Below are 19,061 nucleotides of genomic sequence, written 5' to 3' on the forward strand. Positions count from 1 at the left end.
ACACCTATTGTGTTACGTAGTGTTACATTTAAAACTACGTTATAACCAGTTGATCGCAAAATATAACCTTAAAAAGTCATCGGCCGCGCCGCGATGGCGGCTAGTTCCCGTCTAGATAAAAACTTTTAGCGGGTAAAACGAAGCAATCAAAGGGTTACAATTATATAAAATAAAATCCTTACAAGTAATATAGGAAGGCAAGACCATTTTACAATTATCTTAGAACAGTTTGAGTTCTAAATAAACTCGTGACCTACTATTTCAACAACCGGTAGAATTCTTAGCTAACGTTAGACATTGTATTGGTAATCTATTAAAAATAGACGAGTATCACTGATGGTATCTACTTTAAAGTTTATTAAGTTTAGTCGTTGTGAATATTTAGATAAGTAATTACACATTATATTATATTAGGACTAACAATGACTATGGAGTACTATTATAGAATCACTGAAAAGGTTTAAAAACTAATCGAATTTATTTAATTGATAAGCACTTGTATTATTTTAGGATTAGGCACTTATTATGTTATTACTTTTCTTTTCGAGTCAGTCCGAATATTATTTGTCCTAAAAGAAGTAAAAGATAATTGGCAATATTGACTAGGTCACTACACACTAATAAAGATGACATCGAGAAAATTAACAATCATTACTTTCTACATGAATCTTAGGTGTATTCCGCATCTGTCCCTGCGGGCCACATGTACATGGTAACGTGTTTGTTATCATCTGTGGCCACTGGGGACAGATGGGAATAATAAGGCATGTTATGTACCTATAAATAAAATATTGGAGCTGACTGAGGCAAGGGCAAATGGGAGATTTCCAATATTTCCATTCCTATCTGTAAATTAATTGATGTTAATAAAAGCTAATATTCTCAATCGAGAAAGACAAATCTCATTTCATTAGAGAGCATCAATAATAAAAGTACCCAGATTTTATACAATTAATGCATATTTATAATACCAAACAAAACATAAGCTTATCAGTATAACTGGAGGAGCAGCTATATTTATTTCATAATTATTGACTAGTTATTGCACGGAACCATATGAAGTTGAAGCAAAAAAAAACTTCTAATAGCTACCATTTAATATCAGTAGATCACTAATGAATAATAATAAAATATTGAGTACCTATTTATAGAGAGCTAGAGCAGTGTGGAGACGGAGACCTTATTTCTTAAGGCTAAAGTGGAGGACCCGCGCGAAATCGACTTTTCATACAAACGTAGTCCTCATTTTCCTCTGGATATTAACATTATTGAAAATATTTTGACACAATGTGTTATTTTGTCGTATATCAACCCCAGCTATGCCACTATACCCTAGATTTTTTTTTTAATTTTTATCGATTATAAGAGTTACGAAGCGTTTAAAAATTTGTATGAAATCTGTTTTTCGCTCCTAATTTTTAACGTAGGTAATCTAAGGTAATAGCTCGAAACGGTGAAAGACCGGACGTATAAACTGTCGCCGCGGCCAACCGGACACGCCATACAGAGCGGCCGGCTTTTAGATTGTCAATTTACGGGTGCCGCATAACGGTGGTGATGTAGTCGAGCACGCGCGGGTCGTGCAGGATGGTGAGGTGCTCGGCGTCGGGCAGCGGCAGCGCCTCGACCGGCTTGCCGTTGAGCGTGCGCCCGCGGCGGCGCCGGGCCCAGTGCGCGCACGCCGCCAGCGAGCGCAGGTTCACGGTGCCGTCGCCGTCGCCCGGCGCCAGCGTCGGGCGCCCGTCCAGCCACGTGCCCGCCGCGTACACCAGCCTGCCGGACCGCCGGACGAGAACGGTTAACATTTATTGCGTCATAGCTTGGGACGCCGTCGCCTTCGTTGCCGACCCCGGACAAAAAGTATGAAAACTCTAAGGTCTCCGAGACGCATATGCTCGTATTATAAAAATACGTACGTATTATAATATAATTTTCCTCGGATTCGATAAAAAAAACTGCGGCCAAGTGCGAGTCGGACTCGCCCATGAAGGGTTCCGTATTTAGGCGATTTATGACGTATATAAAAAAAAACTACTTACTAGATCTCGTTCAAACCAATTTTCGGTGGAAGTTTACATGGTAATGTACATCATATATTTTTTTTAGTTTTATCATTCTCTTATTTTAGAAGTTACAGGGGGGGGGGGGGACACACATTTTACCACTTTGGAAGTGTCTCTCGCGTAAACTATTCAGTTTAGAAAAAAATGATATTAGAAACCTCAATATCATTTTTGAAGACCTATCCATAGTACCCCACACGTATGGGTTTGATGAAAAAAAAAATTTTGAGTTTCAGTTCGAAGTATGGGGAACCCCAAAAATTTATTGTTTTTTTTTCTATTTTTGTGCAGTTCACAGAATACATCTACTTACCAAGTTTCAACAGTATAGTTCTTATAGTTTCGGAGAAAAGTGGCTGTGACATACGGACGGACAGACAGACGGACAGACAGACAGACAGACATGACGAATCTATAAGGGTTCCGTTTTTTGCCATTTGGCTACGGAACCCTAAAAATCCATTTCAAAAGTAATAAAATGGGTCACTTCAGTTCGGACGCTCCCCGAAAGAGGACAAATCCGGGGAAACTCGGAAGAATGTCGGTCCCGCCTGCACGATTAACCGACTAACCATTTGTCTTTTTGCACAAAAAAGAATAAAGATAGGTATGTGTGTTCTCTCATAAACTAAAGAATATGATAGAACGGGGAATTCTAAAATATAATTTAGAAAGTAGCTGACAAATTGTAAGAGATTCCCCATGAACGTACCTGTCGACGGTGGAGATGTTGTACCCGTACACGCAGTGCAGCTCCACTCCCGGCGCGCTGAAGTCCGTCGTGAACTCTCCATGAACGTACCTGTCGACGGTGGAGATGTTGTACCCGTACACGCAGTGCAGCTCCACTCCCGGCGCGCTGAAGTCCGTCGTGAACTCTCCATGAACGTACCTGTCGACGGTGGAGATGTTGTACCCGTACACGCAGTGCAGCTCCACTCCCGGCGCGCTGAAGTCCGTCGTGAACTCTCCATGAACGTACCTGTCGACGGTGGAGATGTTGTACCCGTACACGCAGTGCAGCTCCACTCCCGGCGCGCTGAAGTCCGTCGTGAACTCTCCATGAACGTACCTGTCGACGGTGGAGATGTTGTACCCGTACACGCAGTGCAGCTCCACTCCCGGCGCGCTGAAGTCCGTCGTGAACTCTCCATGAACGTACCTGTCGACGGTGCAGATGTTGTACCCGTACACGCAGTGCAGCTCCACTCCCGGCGCGCTGAAGTCCGTCGTGAACTCTCCATGAACGTACCTGTCGACGGTGGAGATGTTGTACCCGTACACGCAGTGCAGCTCCACTCCCGGCGCGCTGAAGTCCGTCGTGAACTCTCCATGAACGTACCTGTCGACGGTGGAGATGTTGTACCCGTACACGCAGTGCAGCTCCACTCCCGGCGCGCTGAAGTCCGTCGTGAACTCTCCATGAACGTACCTGTCGACGGTGGAGATGTTGTACCCGTACACGCAGTGCAGCTCCACTCCCGGCGCGCTGAAGTCCGTCGTGAACTCTCCATGAACGTACCTGTCGACGGTGGAGATGTTGTACCCGTACACGCAGTGCAGCTCCACTCCCGGCGCGCTGAAGTCCGTCGTGAACTCTCCATGAACGTACCTGTCGACGGTGGAGATGTTGTACCCGTACACGCAGTGCAGCTCCACTCCCGGCGCGCTGAAGTCCGTCGTGAACTCTCCATGAACGTACCTGTCGACGGTGGAGATGTTGTACCCGTACACGCAGTGCAGCTCCACTCCCGGCGCGCTGAAGTCCGTCGTGAACTCTCCATGAACGTACCTGTCGACGGTGGAGATGTTGTACCCGTACACGCAGTGCAGCTCCACTCCCGGCGCGCTGAAGTCCGTCGTGAACTCTCCATGAACGTACCTGTCGACGGTGGAGATGTTGTACCCGTACACGCAGTGCACCTCCACTCCCGGCGCGCTGAAGTCCGTCGTGAACTCTCCATGAACGTACCTGTCGACGGTGGAGATGTTGTACCCGTACACGCAGTGCACCTCCACTCCCGGCGCGCTGAAGTCCGTCGTGAACTGCTCCGTGTCCTTGCGCATCTCCCACGCGTTCGGCAGGTTCATATCGCTGCTAATTCAATTGTGTTTCATTTTATTTACAAAATTATTCGGATTTGGTTGTTTTCACATGAAAATTAAAATTTGATATCATATTGACGGTGGAATTTAAATTTCGATTTTTATCATAAAAAGAATTGAAATTGTATGTATTGTCATCAGAGAATTCATAAAGCATCATAGGTACCTCTACACAAGTCACTGAACGTTACAGTACCAATTCAAGACCTTAAGATTTATAGAATTTAAGGAATTGATAGTAAGTAAAAGAATCGAAACCGTTTGTACCAGGTAGGTATACAAATACGTAGAGTCTGTGCGGAAAGAGAAGAGTCGTGGAATGTATGGGGCCCAATACATTCCACGACTCTTCTCTTTCCGCACAGACTCTATAGGGGGAAATAAACATTTTTGAAGTGAAAACTTCTTTAGCGGCGCTGTGCACTTTTTGAGGTGGGGAAAAAACGGACACGTGACCTGATCGAAAAACTTACAATGTCATTGAGTTTTTCTTTATTGCGACGAAATAACGCTAGATGGCGTTAACCTCAATTATACAGTGCTGCAGACCTTTTGCAATAGTGATTGAGTTTTCACTTCTGCCGGCACTCCCGGAGTGCAACCCGTTGTTTTTTTTAATGGGTACCTACCTATAGACTTAGAGTCTGTTCAGAAAGAGAAGAGTCGTGGAATGTATGGAGCCCAATACATTCCACGACTCTTCTCTTTCCCAACAGACTCTAAATCTGGGGGCACGGCAGTGCCCCCGCCAAGTCGAGCAAAACAAAGAGGCACTACGGCTGTACCATCCTTTTCTCGAAGCGATTCAGGCCATTTTCTACGTCCTGTAATTTTGTGCTGGCTGAAGCTAGAACTCTGAATAGGCTTAACATGCTATAGATATATTCTCAAAAACATTAAATCTGAACTTGTAGTTTAAGAATTATTGTGCGTCAAAGTTCCTTAGTTTCGACACTGACACACTCACTCACTCACTCACCTACGATCATCATAATTCTAAGGTACTTCTAGCATACCCACAAGCTTCAAATTTTAAACATAAGTAGTTTTCAGCTTATCAAGCCATAGAAAACCTAAAAATATTGCAATATCAGTCACGTTTTAAAGATCTAAGAACTGCATAAGTAAGTTTGTAATCCCATATAAATATATGCTATTACAAAGTTACTGTTGCAGTTCCTACAAATAGTAGGTAAAGTAAAGGTACACTACAAACGATGTACGATGTGAGTATGAATGACGATGTGTTTAGTTATGATATGTATACATAGTATGGGTATGAGTACCCGAAAAGAAGGACTGCCTACAAAAAGAGATGAGATCCCATCAAAAACATTACATGTAAAAAGGTGCACGTCTCGGAACGCTTCTACTACAAAAAAGTTTTGAGATGTAATGTGAAACTAAATCGGTTATTTTAATCAGTGCCAGGGGGTGTTAAAACCTTATCAATAAGATATCTTTAATTTGTAATAGATATAATGACTTGGCAATCGCGCATAATGCTTTACTCGTACCGTACTCGTAAATATGTGTAATGTTCAAACTGCAATTAGCGCTAGCATTATGTTCAATTAGAATTATTTTTAATAGGTGACGATGATCCTTATGTCATTATGCAGCCGTGCGATGGCCAATTCATTATACGTATTAAAAAATTAAAGATATCTTATTGATACGGTTTTAACACCCCCTGGCCCCTCCAGTACCATCGGTCCACTTTCCCAATCTGTCTACTTTACCAAAGGGTCCTTTTTCGCGATCTGTGTACTTTACCAAACGGTCCACTTTCGCGATGTGTCCACTTTACCATCGGTCCACTTTCCCGGTCTGTCTACTTTGCCAAACGGTCCACTTTCCCGATCTGTCTACTTGAGCACGTTGTCTACTTTCGACATTGGTTCACTCGTTTCGTAGCATAGTACCAACTTCGCGAACTTTCATTTGGCGATTCGCGAAATGTTTTTTTTTTACACGCAAACCACCAGTTTCTCAGAATACCAAAAACGCTAAGTGCCAACATAATGCCAAGTCAATATGTTTCAACCACAGAGGACCGACATATCGGTATTGTAACAGGTGCGAGTGAGACACCGTCATTGTTCTGACAGTATTTAATCAAATATAACTGATTGCGTTGCAGCAAATTACCGTTTTGTGACTACAACGAACAAAATGTCTGGGATCATTCCAGTAAACAATATCCCATGAAAAACATTTCATGTAAAATGTTGCCAAGACGAAACCACAAGGCTCGGACTGTCAAAAAGTTATCAGATATCTTGTGGAGCCAAACTCTGCAAGCCCTAACATGACAAACTCTACACCTTAGTCAACATATGTGGCTTGGCCGTTTCGCTACCGTCACATGGGCGGAAGGTGAAGTCTATTCATAATTTTTTATTATACAATAGTTTTTGTAGTAACAAAACGGCCATGCCACGTATTTTGACTAAGGTGTAGAGTTTGTGATGTTAGGGCTTGTAGAGTTAGAAGCTTGGCTCTACAAGATATTTGATAACTTTTTGACAGTACGAGCCTTGTGGTTTCGTCTTGGCAACATTTTACATGAAATGTTTTTCATGGGATCGGAAAAGCGGACCATTTGGTCAAGTAGACCAATGACGAAAGTGGACCGATCGGTAATTAGACGGATCAGGAAAGTGAACCGATCGGTAATTAGACGGATCAGGAAAGTGGACCGATAGGTAATTAGACGGATTGAGAAAAGCAATTAGGCAGATCGAGAAAGTAGGCCGTTTGGTAAAGTAGACAGATTGGGAAAATGGACCGATGGTACTGGAGGGCCCTGGCACGATAGAATAGATGACGTAATTAATGAACAGCCCCAATGATCACATGGCAGCAAATATGTAGGTATATTTTTATCCTTAAATCGTGCTTGGCTTCCGCTTGACTTGAATTCAATTGCTCTTAGAACCTAAGAGGTAGGTAGGTACTCACGTGAACAGTTTCTGCAGGTCGTTGATGGTGTAGTTGTACTTGTCGGTCTGCACCAGCACCTCCTGCGGCTTCCAGAACAGCCGGGACGGCAGCAGCCACGCCAGCGACGGGCACGTGACCTGCTGCGCGCGCAGCACGCTCTCGCGCAACACGCGCGACCCCAGGTCGTCGCCTGGGACACCGACACACAAATACTTATCAATGGATATTCATTCAACTGCAACAACATTCATTGACGAAAAATATCCAGCGCCACGGAACGTTTTGTTAGACTATTCATTACCGAGTGTTCACAAAGTCCTTTCTATTCCCGCCTGTCCCCGCGGTCACAAATGGGAAGGCTTCTATTCCATCTGTCACCGCCCCACCGCGACCGAGATGGAGAGAGATGGGAATACGTTTAGGTTTTAGGTATCTACTAATACTAACGAAAAGCGTTATAGAATGCTTTAGAATTTAAAGAGTTCTAAATATTATGCTACATGAAGTGATAATAATTAGGTTTTTTGTTTTGCTAAACAATGCGTCATTTATGATTATGACCGTACTTATGACGTATATAATACTGATTATCGTCGTAACATGGTCGTAACAATGACCTTTCTTTGTGGAGTAATTCGTATTTGTTAAATTTGGATTTTAACCCTTTATGTATAGAGTGGGGTTTGTAATACGAATGACTCAAATGAGCAGTACTTTACAAGTCTGTACCTAACCTAATAATAATAACAAGCGACTGTTATATTATTTCCTGTTTCCGTACATAGGTACATTAGAAAACACAACGCCGCGACGCCCGCGACCCCCAAGTCCCGCGACCGACGTCAGACCATAATATTATCAACGATAGATACTTCTAGTGACATTAGTGACACATTTTGCGTAATAACAATGCCATCTGTTTGTGGAGACTGGTCTCGAGCGAGCTATTATTTTAGTAACTTTATTTTTGAGGATAATTACATGGACACACCTCATTCGGTTCTCGTATGCTATTTTATTTTTATTATAATTTTCTCTCTTAATTAATGTTTTAATTAGGTATACAGGATTTTGACTCTTGGAGACCCTATACCTACATCTCTAAGGATAATTTGATTAACTATATTATTGTAATCTTTTAGTTATGATATGACACTTAGAAACATTTACACCTCTAAATAATTTTAGATTATAGTTTTTGTATCTTTGTTTTTTTTTCAATACTACATTATAGTTTTTTTTGTAATTCGACATTTAGAGACTTTATACATCTCTATGTAATACTTTGGTTTGATTTGATATTTGCGGCTTAGTTGTATTTTATAATTGTTGATGTGTTTTTTTTTGCTGTATGTAAATTCCATGTTGACGTGTAAAAGTGCCCTATTTGCTGAATAAATGTTGATGTTTGATGTTGAAGAATTATTTTTAACGAGCCAACATATATCGTATATACGAGTATTTCAAATACAAGGTCACAATCGTTAAATATAGCAGTAAAAATAGTTAAGTAGGCGAGGCGTTTAAAAAGATCTGCACACAAGTCTGTTGTTAAGAAAATAAGAGCAAGTGCAGTTGATTTTGAACACCTCACTTGGTTAGAGCTCGTTCTCATTGTTATTATAATTAATATAAATTACATAGTAAAGCAGTATTGTATTATTAGGGTTAACCGGCAAGGATAGTTGCCAAGTGTATAAAATAATAAAACAAAATCCGTACAAAAATGAAATCAAGATGCAAGACAACAATTAAGGGCGCCTGTACACGGTGCCGCCGCCGCACCGTCGCAGCGCCGCCGCCGCACCTTCGCGCTATGTACATGAGACGCGTAAAACCCGCCGCCGGCTTTACGTGTCTCGTGTACATAGCGCGAAGGTGCGGCCCGGCGCGGCGGCGGGCTTTACGCGTCTCGTGTACATAGCGCGGAGGTGCGGCGGCGGTGCGGTGTCGGCGCGGAGGCGGTACCGTGTACACGCGCCCTAAATTGTTTTATCTTGAAATCCGGATCATTGTACTCATCGTACGATGGTCAGTACGGTCATGGCAGTAGGTAGTAATCACTCTACCTTATGCGCTACTAATCACACTTATAATCGAGTGGCAATGAAATTAGTATGGATATTCAATTACTTTTTACTCATACTGGGTTATCTAATCTATAGTTTTATTACACATTTGTTATACACAACACCTGTTACATTAATGTATACCTACCGGGTGTGGCCTGTACTATGCAAATGATTTAGACATAATATATTGTACTCCTCAAACGTTAAAACTTTTCTCTTGAACATCTTTTAAAAATTATGAATCCTTCTTTAGACTTATTTTAAAGAAAAACCGCAAGTCGATGTTGCGATTTACTAGAGGAGTACCTATGCGTGTACCTACCAAACGGCTAAACTGTACATCGATTTGCGTTTTTTTTTTTGCGTACGGCTTCCACTATACAGCATACACTTTAATTTATTGCTCCTGTTACAGCCCACTCCCAGTATACTGTAACACGCACTGAGACTCAGATTTTTAGGGTTCCGTAGCCAAATGGCAAAAAACGGAACCCTTATAGATTCGTCATGTCTGTCTGTCTGTCTGTCCGTCTGTCTGTCCGTCCGTATGTCACAGCCACTTTTCTCCGAAACTATAAGAACTATACTGTTGAAACTTGGTAAGTAGATGTATTCTGTGAACCGCATTAAGATTTTCACACAAAAATAGAAAAAAAAACAATAAATTTTTGGGGTTCCCCATACTTCGAACTGAAACTCAAAAATTTTTTTTTTCATCAAACCCATACGTGTGGGGTATCTATGGATAGGTCTTCAAAAATGATATTGAGGTTTCTAATATCATTTTTTTATAAACTGAATAGTTTGCGCGAGAGACACTTCCAAAGTGGTAAAATGTGTCCCCCCCCCCCCCTGTAACTTCTAAAATAAGAGAACCACCAAAAATTGGTTTGAACGAGATCTAGTACGAGAAAAAGCGGCCAAGTGCGAGTCGGACTCGCCCATGAAGGGTTCCGTATTTAGGCGATTTATGACGTATAAAAAAAAAACTACTTACTAGATCTCGTTCAAACCAATTTTTGGTGGTTCTCTTATTTTAGAAGTTACAGGGGGGGGGGACACACATTTTACCACTTTGGAAGTGTCTCTCGCGCAAACTATTCAGTTTAGAAAAAAATGATATTAGAAACCTCAATATCATTTTTGAAGACCTATCCATAGATACCCCACACGTATGGGTTTGATGAAAAAAAATTTTTTGAGTTTCAGTTCGAAGTATGAGGAACCCCAAAAATTTATTGTTTTTTTTCTATTTTTGTGTGAAAATCTTAATGCGGTTCACAGAATACATCTACTTACCAAGTTTCAACAGTATAGTTCTTATAGTTTCGGAGAAAAGTGGCTGTGACATACGGACGGACAGACAGACGGACAGACAGACAGACAGACATGACGAATCTATAAGGGTTCCGTTTTTTGCCATTTGGCTACGGAACCCTAAAAATGCATCATATTTTTATCATTATCAACAGTTTTCCAATCCCTGTGTATGTAGTTGTGTAGCTAAAGTTTACAAAAACGAAAAAATAAGGTTATGTTGTTATCTTTTGTTTTCAGTGTCATTTTCTTTAAATATTAGTCTCGCGGTAGCTGTATACGTACCCCTTAGTTTGTAAGTGTTACTAATTCAATGTGTCATTGTCATGGTTACGTGAAATAAAATTACCTCTATTAAGTTGCTTATGAAAATGATTACATACAAAAATGGCATGTTCTAATACATTTATCCACAGAAAAGGCTCAGTTATGAAGATGTAACTCACCAATGGCAAATGTTTTAAGTGCCTTGACCGCTCCTCCCCAGGGTGTGGAGAGCGACACCAGTCGGCGGATGTACTGGTCCTTCCACGCCTGCGTCTGCAGCCGCAGGAAGTGCAGTGCCATGGACCCGCCCATGCTGTGCACCAGCAGCGTCACAGAAGTCTTGTTGTTGGTGTTGTAGGCATCTTCCACTAGGGTCTTTAGTTTGACAAAGAACTCTGCATTCTCATCTGGGAAATTGAGCAAGACAATTGTTTTAGTCCTAATAAGGTCATTTGTTATAAAAAAATAGTTATGTGCACATAAAAACTCTTGATACATATTATTATATGAATTAACAGGCAGCTTATCAATAAGAATAAGAATAAATTTTATTATCAATAAAACACATATAATATTATAATATTCTTTCTTATATTATAACCGACCTTTCTTCTGACCGTTGACACGTGACGTTTTGTTAGAAAAGCTGTACGCTTCAAAGCTCCACGTTTGCCTTATCAGTGTTTTTATTGTTACTATGCGTCGGCATCACATCAGAGGTGCTAATTTCACAGTATCGTTATTTTAGATAGAAAAAATAACAATGCTTGCAGCTGCATCTTTGTAAATTATTACATTTACCACCGCAAGCTAATAATTTAAATAAAACAATATAATAAATAACCGCGTTTCATTTTTAACACCACGCTAAGTATCAAAATAATATGAGCGCCGTATCGCTTCGGGGCGGTTTATCGTCCTACACTACCAAAACGTAATATCTAGAATATCAGTGACATTAAATTTGAACCTTAATACTATGACGATACCGGTTGTTTTTCAATATGAATGTTGTACTGGCACGTGCCAAGTCGGGAGCAAGCGCTTTTGCGATAATAGAGACAATGGCCTTTGTTTGAAAGATTACGGTTTGAAGCGAAAAGTTCACCTCAGAAGAGCCGTACTATAGCAGAATATGTCAAGGGTCTCCGCACTAGGCTACGCCTGTATCGCGGGGAACCAGTTAGGGCGCACTACATCCGATCCGAATCAGATCCGAACACGTGAAAATATGGGTCTAGAAAACTCGGACCGAATTCGGATATTCGCTTGTTACGCACTATTCCTATCCAAACCCGTGAAAATATGTCTAACTCAGACCGAATTCGTATATTGGCTTACGCACTAGTCCTATCCGAATACCCCGCCCGCCCCGCTGCCTCTCTGCTCGTACGCAGCTCGGCTTTAACTCGGACACAGTGCGCGAGCGTTCATACAAATAATACTAAGGCTACTTCGTAAAAGTCAAAATTCGTCTCCGGAATGGAGATTCTAGAATGATGGAAAAAAATCGGATGACGGATATCGGATGTAGTGCGTAACTTACCATAGAAAGTTCTACGGCTACAACGGACCAGGGATGTTGCGAACATCCGCTACCGCATCCGCAACCGCGGAACATCCGCATTATTTTCAACATCCGCATCTGCATCCGCATCCGCAATACATTAGATTTTTATCTAAATAAGATGAAATTAGGTTGACGAGAGTTGAGGTAGCATCTTCCGTGGATTTATTCTGCCTAAACCCGAATTGTCGATTCAACAAGAGGTTGTGATTCTCAAGGTACTTGACTAATCGAGTGTTGACTAATTTTTCTAAAATTTTTGAAAATACACTGAGCAGCGATATCGGCCTGCAGTTACTGGGAACGCTTTTTGGTCCTTCTTTGTGTATCGGAGTGACGGATGCGGTTTTCCATTGGTCCGGACAGCAACCAGAACCAAGGCTTAGGTTGTAGATATGGGTTAGGGGCACAATAATAGTATTTTTGACACATTTTAAAAGCTTGTTAGTAACGCCGTTGAGGCCTGGTGCACTGTCGACTTTTAACTGCATGATAATGGTTTCAATTTCACTAAAATCTGCCGGCTGCATAAAAAAGGACTTGTCAGTACAAACAATTAGTTTAAGGTTATTGGCTAAATCTTCTTCTGAAATTCCATATTGTGAAATGATGTTATTAGCTAGGTTTTGACCCACTGAGGAAAAAATCTGTTACAGTTATTAAGAGATTGTTCGGTATTAGTTGTAGATATAAGTTCTGTAGGTATAGTGTTTTTTTTCTTAATATTACATATACTTTTGACAACCTTCCACAGTTTCTTTGTGTTATGATTACTATTAAAAAGTTCATCAGTTCAAAGTTCAAGTATTGTTCTTACTGTTTTTTAAGGAGATTGTTACAAAAGTTTTTGTATTGGTTATATGTTAGTTGAAGCACTGTATCATGTGGCTATAGTTTAGATTTTAAATGTAGTTTATCACGATGTTTAGCACAGCGGAGGAGTCCTGGCGTCATCCAGGGTTTCTCCAATCCAATCTATAACTATAATATAATTGTAAGGATGAATTTAATAATCCATTTAGATTATTTTTCAGGTGATTTAAATATTAGGTAATTCAAAATCACTCAATATTTATACTATACTATTTAATCTATTTATACTGTTTTTATTAGTATTTAACTCCTACAAAATTTGTGGGAAAAAAAATTCCCAGTAGTTACCACTGGTAACAACTTGGTGGTAACTAGTGGGAATAACCTAAATCAACCCAAATGAAGTAGCGGGCAAGAGCTAGTACCATATGTGCACATCAATGTCGTGCACTTGCATGTTTTTAAAAATGATGTATTCTATTTAGTACTTACTTGGTGCTCTACGAAAATCATAAGGTGCCCCTCTAATGGACACATTTCTGACATATCCTATTTTGACAAGAGCATCAGCAATGCTGTTGAAGTACGCCCCGGACTTTTCATGCGAGGGGTCGAGCCACTCCACGGGCTCCGGGGTGCCCCAGCCCGGGACGCGCACGTCGACGCCCGCAGGGTTCCGAGTGGTCCGCGTCACATTGTCGTACTCCAACTTCAAGTTGTCCACCCAACAGTCTATCACAAATGGCACTAGCAACTCCAAATTCAGCCAAATATTGAAATAATCAGCTGATGTCTTGGCGCATATGTAATGAACTACTGAGGTCTTATTTAACTTCGCTTCTAACTGGCTGCCGCCGTCCCCGGGTACTGAAATTAATAACTCAATATAATTCTCATGTCCAGAGACATTTCTAAACAACTATAATAATATGGCTATAAATGGTAACATAGTAATGAAGTACACAGCACTTACTTAAGATAACCGGCGATAAACCCAAAGAATTCTGAGCGAGGATACCGTAAATAAATAATATCGCAAAACTTATTTTTGACATTGTGGTCTTAAATTTAATACTAATGGGAAGCAGGCGCAGTTGTGACGACTTGCTTGTGAGTAAACAGTACGTCTACAAGTGGGGCTACCACTGGTTTCGCAATTTCGCAGTCTATGTGCCCTAAAATAGTTTTGAATTCAGTTCAATCAAACGTTGGTCACGACGTCGCGATCGCGGTCGTACGATGCGGGACTCTGGCGCGAGCGCGAATAAACATTAAACACGCCACTGATAACAATAAGACACGCGGATAGACCTCCAGTCAGCTGGGAATGTTTATTAAAACATGGTTGTTTTGCATTTCAATTAACGAGTAATTGATATGATAAAATACGATAATACCAAGTAAGCAAGCAAGTCACCAACCAAGATAGTTACGTTTCGTTTCATGCAGTTTTAAAACAAAATATTGTTAAATGGTTAAAGGGGATAGTTGTAATGTAAAAAGTAACCGCCATAAATAAAATATGGAGAATAAATAAATAAATTTGTCTTCTAACTTTAAACTGGGAAATAGTTTTCTATTATTTATTTATACAATTTTAACATTAAGATTAAATGAAATATTACCGCAGAAGCGCAGACTAACGAAACGCAAACGTCAAAGTGACAACTGATGGAAAAACTGCAACGCTGTTCATAATGTAACATTTATAATTCTATGTAAATAATATTGTGAAATTAATGTTATATTATTTAAAACGAATTCTTTCGATTTTGTAACTTATTAAATTAGTTACTTGTTATATACATTACAAGTTATTTTACGGTCAATAATATTGAAACGGTACCTACCTCGATTTTTGTTTCTGAACGTAAAAGTAGAAAGCGCCAGCGCGCATGATTCGAATAAGTCAAAAATGCGAGGACAGTGAACTTTCATTTCTATTATTTTAAGATAGATTTTAAATAGTTTTTTAAGATTTTAAGTAGTATTTTGATACCAAATTAATATAGGTACTTAAGATGTTAGGTATTCAATATGTAGAGGGATCAAAGACGAGGGTTTTTTATTTTTCTGTTGAATAGTGAAATGTTTCTGCAGGTATGCACCGGGTAAAAGGATGTTTAATCGATACTATTTGCAAGGGTTATTGTTGTTAACTTAAATGGATTTTGATTTCTTGCAGGGCCGTGTTATAATTGTTTGGTTATCTTGGCTTATCGGAGGAATTTGTGGCGTTGTCATTTTGTTAGTTATAGTTTGCTACTGCCGCCTCATGCCGCGTCACCAGAAATCTTTTGGTAAGAGCTCCAAGAACTCGTGCTTAGTTATAATATCATGCATCAGGGTGCCCGCCTTAACGCATCCGCCATTTATTAATTTATTTATTAACTCGCAGATGAGCAGTATGTGAAGGAAAAGGGCAGCATCAAAGACGGCCACGCCGCGTACACCAGTCAGGACGGCTACACGAGGGTGAAGAATGCCGAGGCAAGTTCTAACACTGTCCGAGAACCGGGAAACATTTACATGTAGTAGTTAGAACACATAGAACTAAACATTACCTGACAGTGAATACATGATTAGCCGTATGAAGAAGCATCATTATCTATTCTTAAAGCACAAGATAATGCACAAAAGTATGGTGGCCATCGGAAGTAGGGAATTTACAAATACCTCCTAACCGGAAGAGGTCGATCGTCGGCGGGTCTATAAAATTCGGCGTTCAACGGTTCCCGCGGGTGTCTGAATTCCTCATAAATCTTGAACAAAAATTAGTAAAGTCTCTCCGGCTCACGCGGAGTCGGCTACACTTTTACGTCTTCTTCGAGAACGCTAGGAAGCCGCATTTCGGTGTTCACGCTCATCAGACTAAAAATGATCACTCTAGCATTTTCAGTGGGCAGATTTCATGATCATAATGAATAACCGAGTATAGAATGTCGTCCCGCCGGTGCAGGTGCAGGTGGGGCGGCACGCGCGGCCCGCGAGCTACGCGGGCGCGCGCGGCGTGCGCCCGCCGCCGCCCGCGCCCCCGCCCCCGCCCCCCAGGGACCAGGCGGCGCAGTACGCGTCCAGCGGCAGTGAGTGCCCCTACTTTCTATGAAATCCGTCATTCAATAAGACCTAGAAGCTAGAATCGAACCTCGAGTCGAAAATATTTTATATAGGTACCTATAACAACTATATACTACTTCCTAGCCCCGTTTTCAGTGCTGGACGAACTGTCTACCGGCACGAGCGTCGACGCGCTCAAGACGCGCTCGCTGCCGGCGTTCCTGCGACCCAAGCCGCGACCCCTGTCCACCGAGGACGACCTGCAGCAGCTTTACGCTAAGGTATTATCTGATAGGCGATCCCGACCTTGTACACGTTTATCGACTTTATAAATCGGAATCGACGCGACCGGATCTGGAAATGCTTACCTACGCGCTGCTCCTTTAATTTAACGTTGTTTTTCTTAAACGCCCGCGAACAGCTCCTTTCGCAAACCGTGAATGTCCCGTTAAAACGGCACATTCTCCAGTTTTGATATAGGCTTTTTTGACGATGCTTCATTATTTCGCTAAGTACAGTCGCCATCTGATGGCGTCGTACCACAAAGTCGTCCTACTCACCATCTACAAATATTGGCTGTCAGAAAGCCAGAAAGGTTACAAGCCGTCTATAAAACTCGACCCTGGTGTTGCAGGTGTCACTGAGCAAGAAGTACAAGAACCGCATGCGTAGCGAACACGCAGCCATAATTGCGCTCAGTAAATCGCGCAGTCAGTTCTTCGACGCTGATGCAGTCATCGTGTACGACCAGCGGACCGCACTCTGACTTCTGAAGTCTCTTGTGCTCAAAGTCCGTAGTGATAGTGATTCAGAATAAATCTGCACCCACTTTATCTTAGAGTAGTAGAGTGAGGTCACTAAAAATGTAAAATTTTGTCACTTTTTAGGGTTCCGTAGCCAAATGGCAAAAAACGGAACCCTTATAGATTGACGAATCTATGACGATGTCTGTCTGTCTGTCCGTCTGTCCGTCTGTCCGTCTGTCCGTCTGTCTGTCCGTCCGTATGTCACAGCCACTTTTCTCCGAAACTATAAGAACTATACTGTTGAAACTTGGTAAGTAGATGTATTCTGTGAACCGCATTAAGATTTTCACACAAAAATAGAAAAAAAACAATAAATTTTTGGGGTTCCCCATACTTCGAACTGAAACTCAAAAAATTTTTTTTCATCAAACCCATACGTGTGGGGTATCTATGGATAGGTCTTCAAAAATGATATTGACGTTTCTAATATCATTTTTTTCTAAACTGAATAGTTTGCGCGAGAGACACTTCCAAAGTGGCAAAATGTGTGTCCCCCCCCCCTGTAACTTCTAAAATAAGAGAATGATAAAACTAAAAAAAATATATGATGTACATTACCATGTAAACTTCCACCGAAAATTGGTTTGAACGAGATCTAGTAAGTAGTTTTTTTTATACGTCATAAATCGCCTAAATACGGAACCCTTCATGGGCGAGTCCGACTCGCACTTGGCCGCTTTTTTTTAAAGTCAGGTCAGACTTTGCTTATATATTTAGACGAAGTCAGTGCCGGATTTGCAGTCTTTGCCGCCCTAGGCCCAGGCCCTGTACCTATAGTAACTACAACTACTATTAGCCACTCCTTTCTCAGCACATCATATAGACTGCCGCCCCTAATGTAATGTCTTGCCACCCTAGGCCTGGCCTACTTGGCCTTAGGGCAAATCCGCCACTGGACGAAGTCTATTCTCTTCAGACGTCCAAAGGAATTATGTACTTGTTTGCAGCTGAAGAACAACAACAGGTAATATTGCGCTGCTGAACATTTACAGATGATCTCGATTTCAGTTGAGGGAGTTTCCATTCGAACATAACTTAGATTATTTGAATTTAATCTAGATGTTAAATTCAGATGTACAATACAAATTGTAAATATATTTTTTACAGGAATGTTCTACGCGCGCGTGCTTCTCGACAATAAAGTCGTGTGTAGATGTTTTTGACCTGTAACCAGTATATCTACTTCAATAGACATTTTGATTAAAAAGTAGACGTTTAAAAATATTTAGTCGTTTTGGTCCTTCGAACCGGATTTTAAAGTTTTAATGTACTCTTCGCATATTTCTACATTTCTACCGGTTTGAACGAGATCTAGTAAGTAGTTTTTTTTATACGTCATAAATCGCCTAAATACGGAACCCTTCATGGGCGAGTCCGACTCGCACTTGGCCGCTTTTTTATGACATCATTCCGCTGAAGTAGATGGCGGCGCCACTGTCTCCCGGCAGTTTTGGAGACCCAATACCATGCCCAACAACATACTAAAAGTTGGAAGCGGTTTTCGGATCTGAACTATATTCCCATAAGGCAGAAAAATTTTCGGTGGAAGTTTACATGGTAATGTACATCATATATTTTTTTAGTTTTATCATTCTCTTATTTTAGAAGTTTCAGGGGGGGGGGGGGGACACACATTTTACCACTTTGGCTATTCAATTTAGAAAAAAATGATATTAGAAACCTCAATATCATTTTTGAAGACCTATCCATAGATACCCCACACGTATGGGTTTGATGAAAAAAAATTTTTTGAGTTTCAGTTCGAAGTATGGGGAACCCCAAAAATTTATTGTTTTTTTTCTATTTTTGTGTGAAAATCTTAATGCGGTTCACAGAATACATCTACTTACCAAGTTTCAATTTCAACAGTAGGTAGAGTCTGTGCGGAAAGAGAAGAGTCGTGGCAGAAACGGGAACTAACATTTTCAATTTTATATGGCAATCAAACCTATGACACCTATCTTGTAAAAAGTAAACAAACTTCTGTCATTGTATATTTTTATTAACAAAAACCGCAAGTTTTATGTATAAAATATTTTCAAAACAC

At 40.9% G+C, this 19,061-nt stretch overlaps 2 protein-coding genes across 2 annotated transcripts; one reads left to right on the plus strand and one right to left on the minus strand.

Moving 5' to 3' along the window:
- Nucleotides 1-1,519: 1,519 nt before the first annotated feature.
- On the minus strand, nt 1,520-14,392 carry LOC134647757 (phospholipase A2 group XV-like). The gene is made up of 6 exons (XM_063502054.1): nt 14,125-14,392; nt 13,644-14,018; nt 10,951-11,178; nt 7,134-7,305; nt 4,036-4,158; nt 1,520-1,773 (listed from the first exon to the last, which is right to left on the minus strand). The coding sequence occupies exons 1-6, from the start codon at nt 14,204-14,206 to the stop codon at nt 1,533-1,535; spliced, it is 1,221 nt and encodes a 406-aa protein (XP_063358124.1). The 5' UTR covers nt 14,207-14,392; the 3' UTR covers nt 1,520-1,532.
- A 907-nt stretch (nt 14,393-15,299) lies between these two features.
- On the plus strand, nt 15,300-16,982 carry LOC134648403 (uncharacterized). Its single transcript, XM_063502924.1, has 5 exons — nt 15,300-15,451; nt 15,550-15,646; nt 16,107-16,234; nt 16,365-16,489; nt 16,843-16,982. Exons 1-5 carry the CDS (start codon nt 15,316-15,318, stop codon nt 16,972-16,974), a joined length of 618 nt encoding a protein of 205 aa, XP_063358994.1. The 5' UTR covers nt 15,300-15,315; the 3' UTR covers nt 16,975-16,982.
- The last annotated feature ends 2,079 nt before the right edge of the window (nt 16,983-19,061 follow it).

This window comes from Cydia amplana, chromosome 5 (assembly GCF_948474715.1).
Source record: "Cydia amplana chromosome 5, ilCydAmpl1.1, whole genome shotgun sequence".
NCBI lineage: Eukaryota > Metazoa > Arthropoda > Insecta > Lepidoptera > Tortricidae > Cydia > Cydia amplana.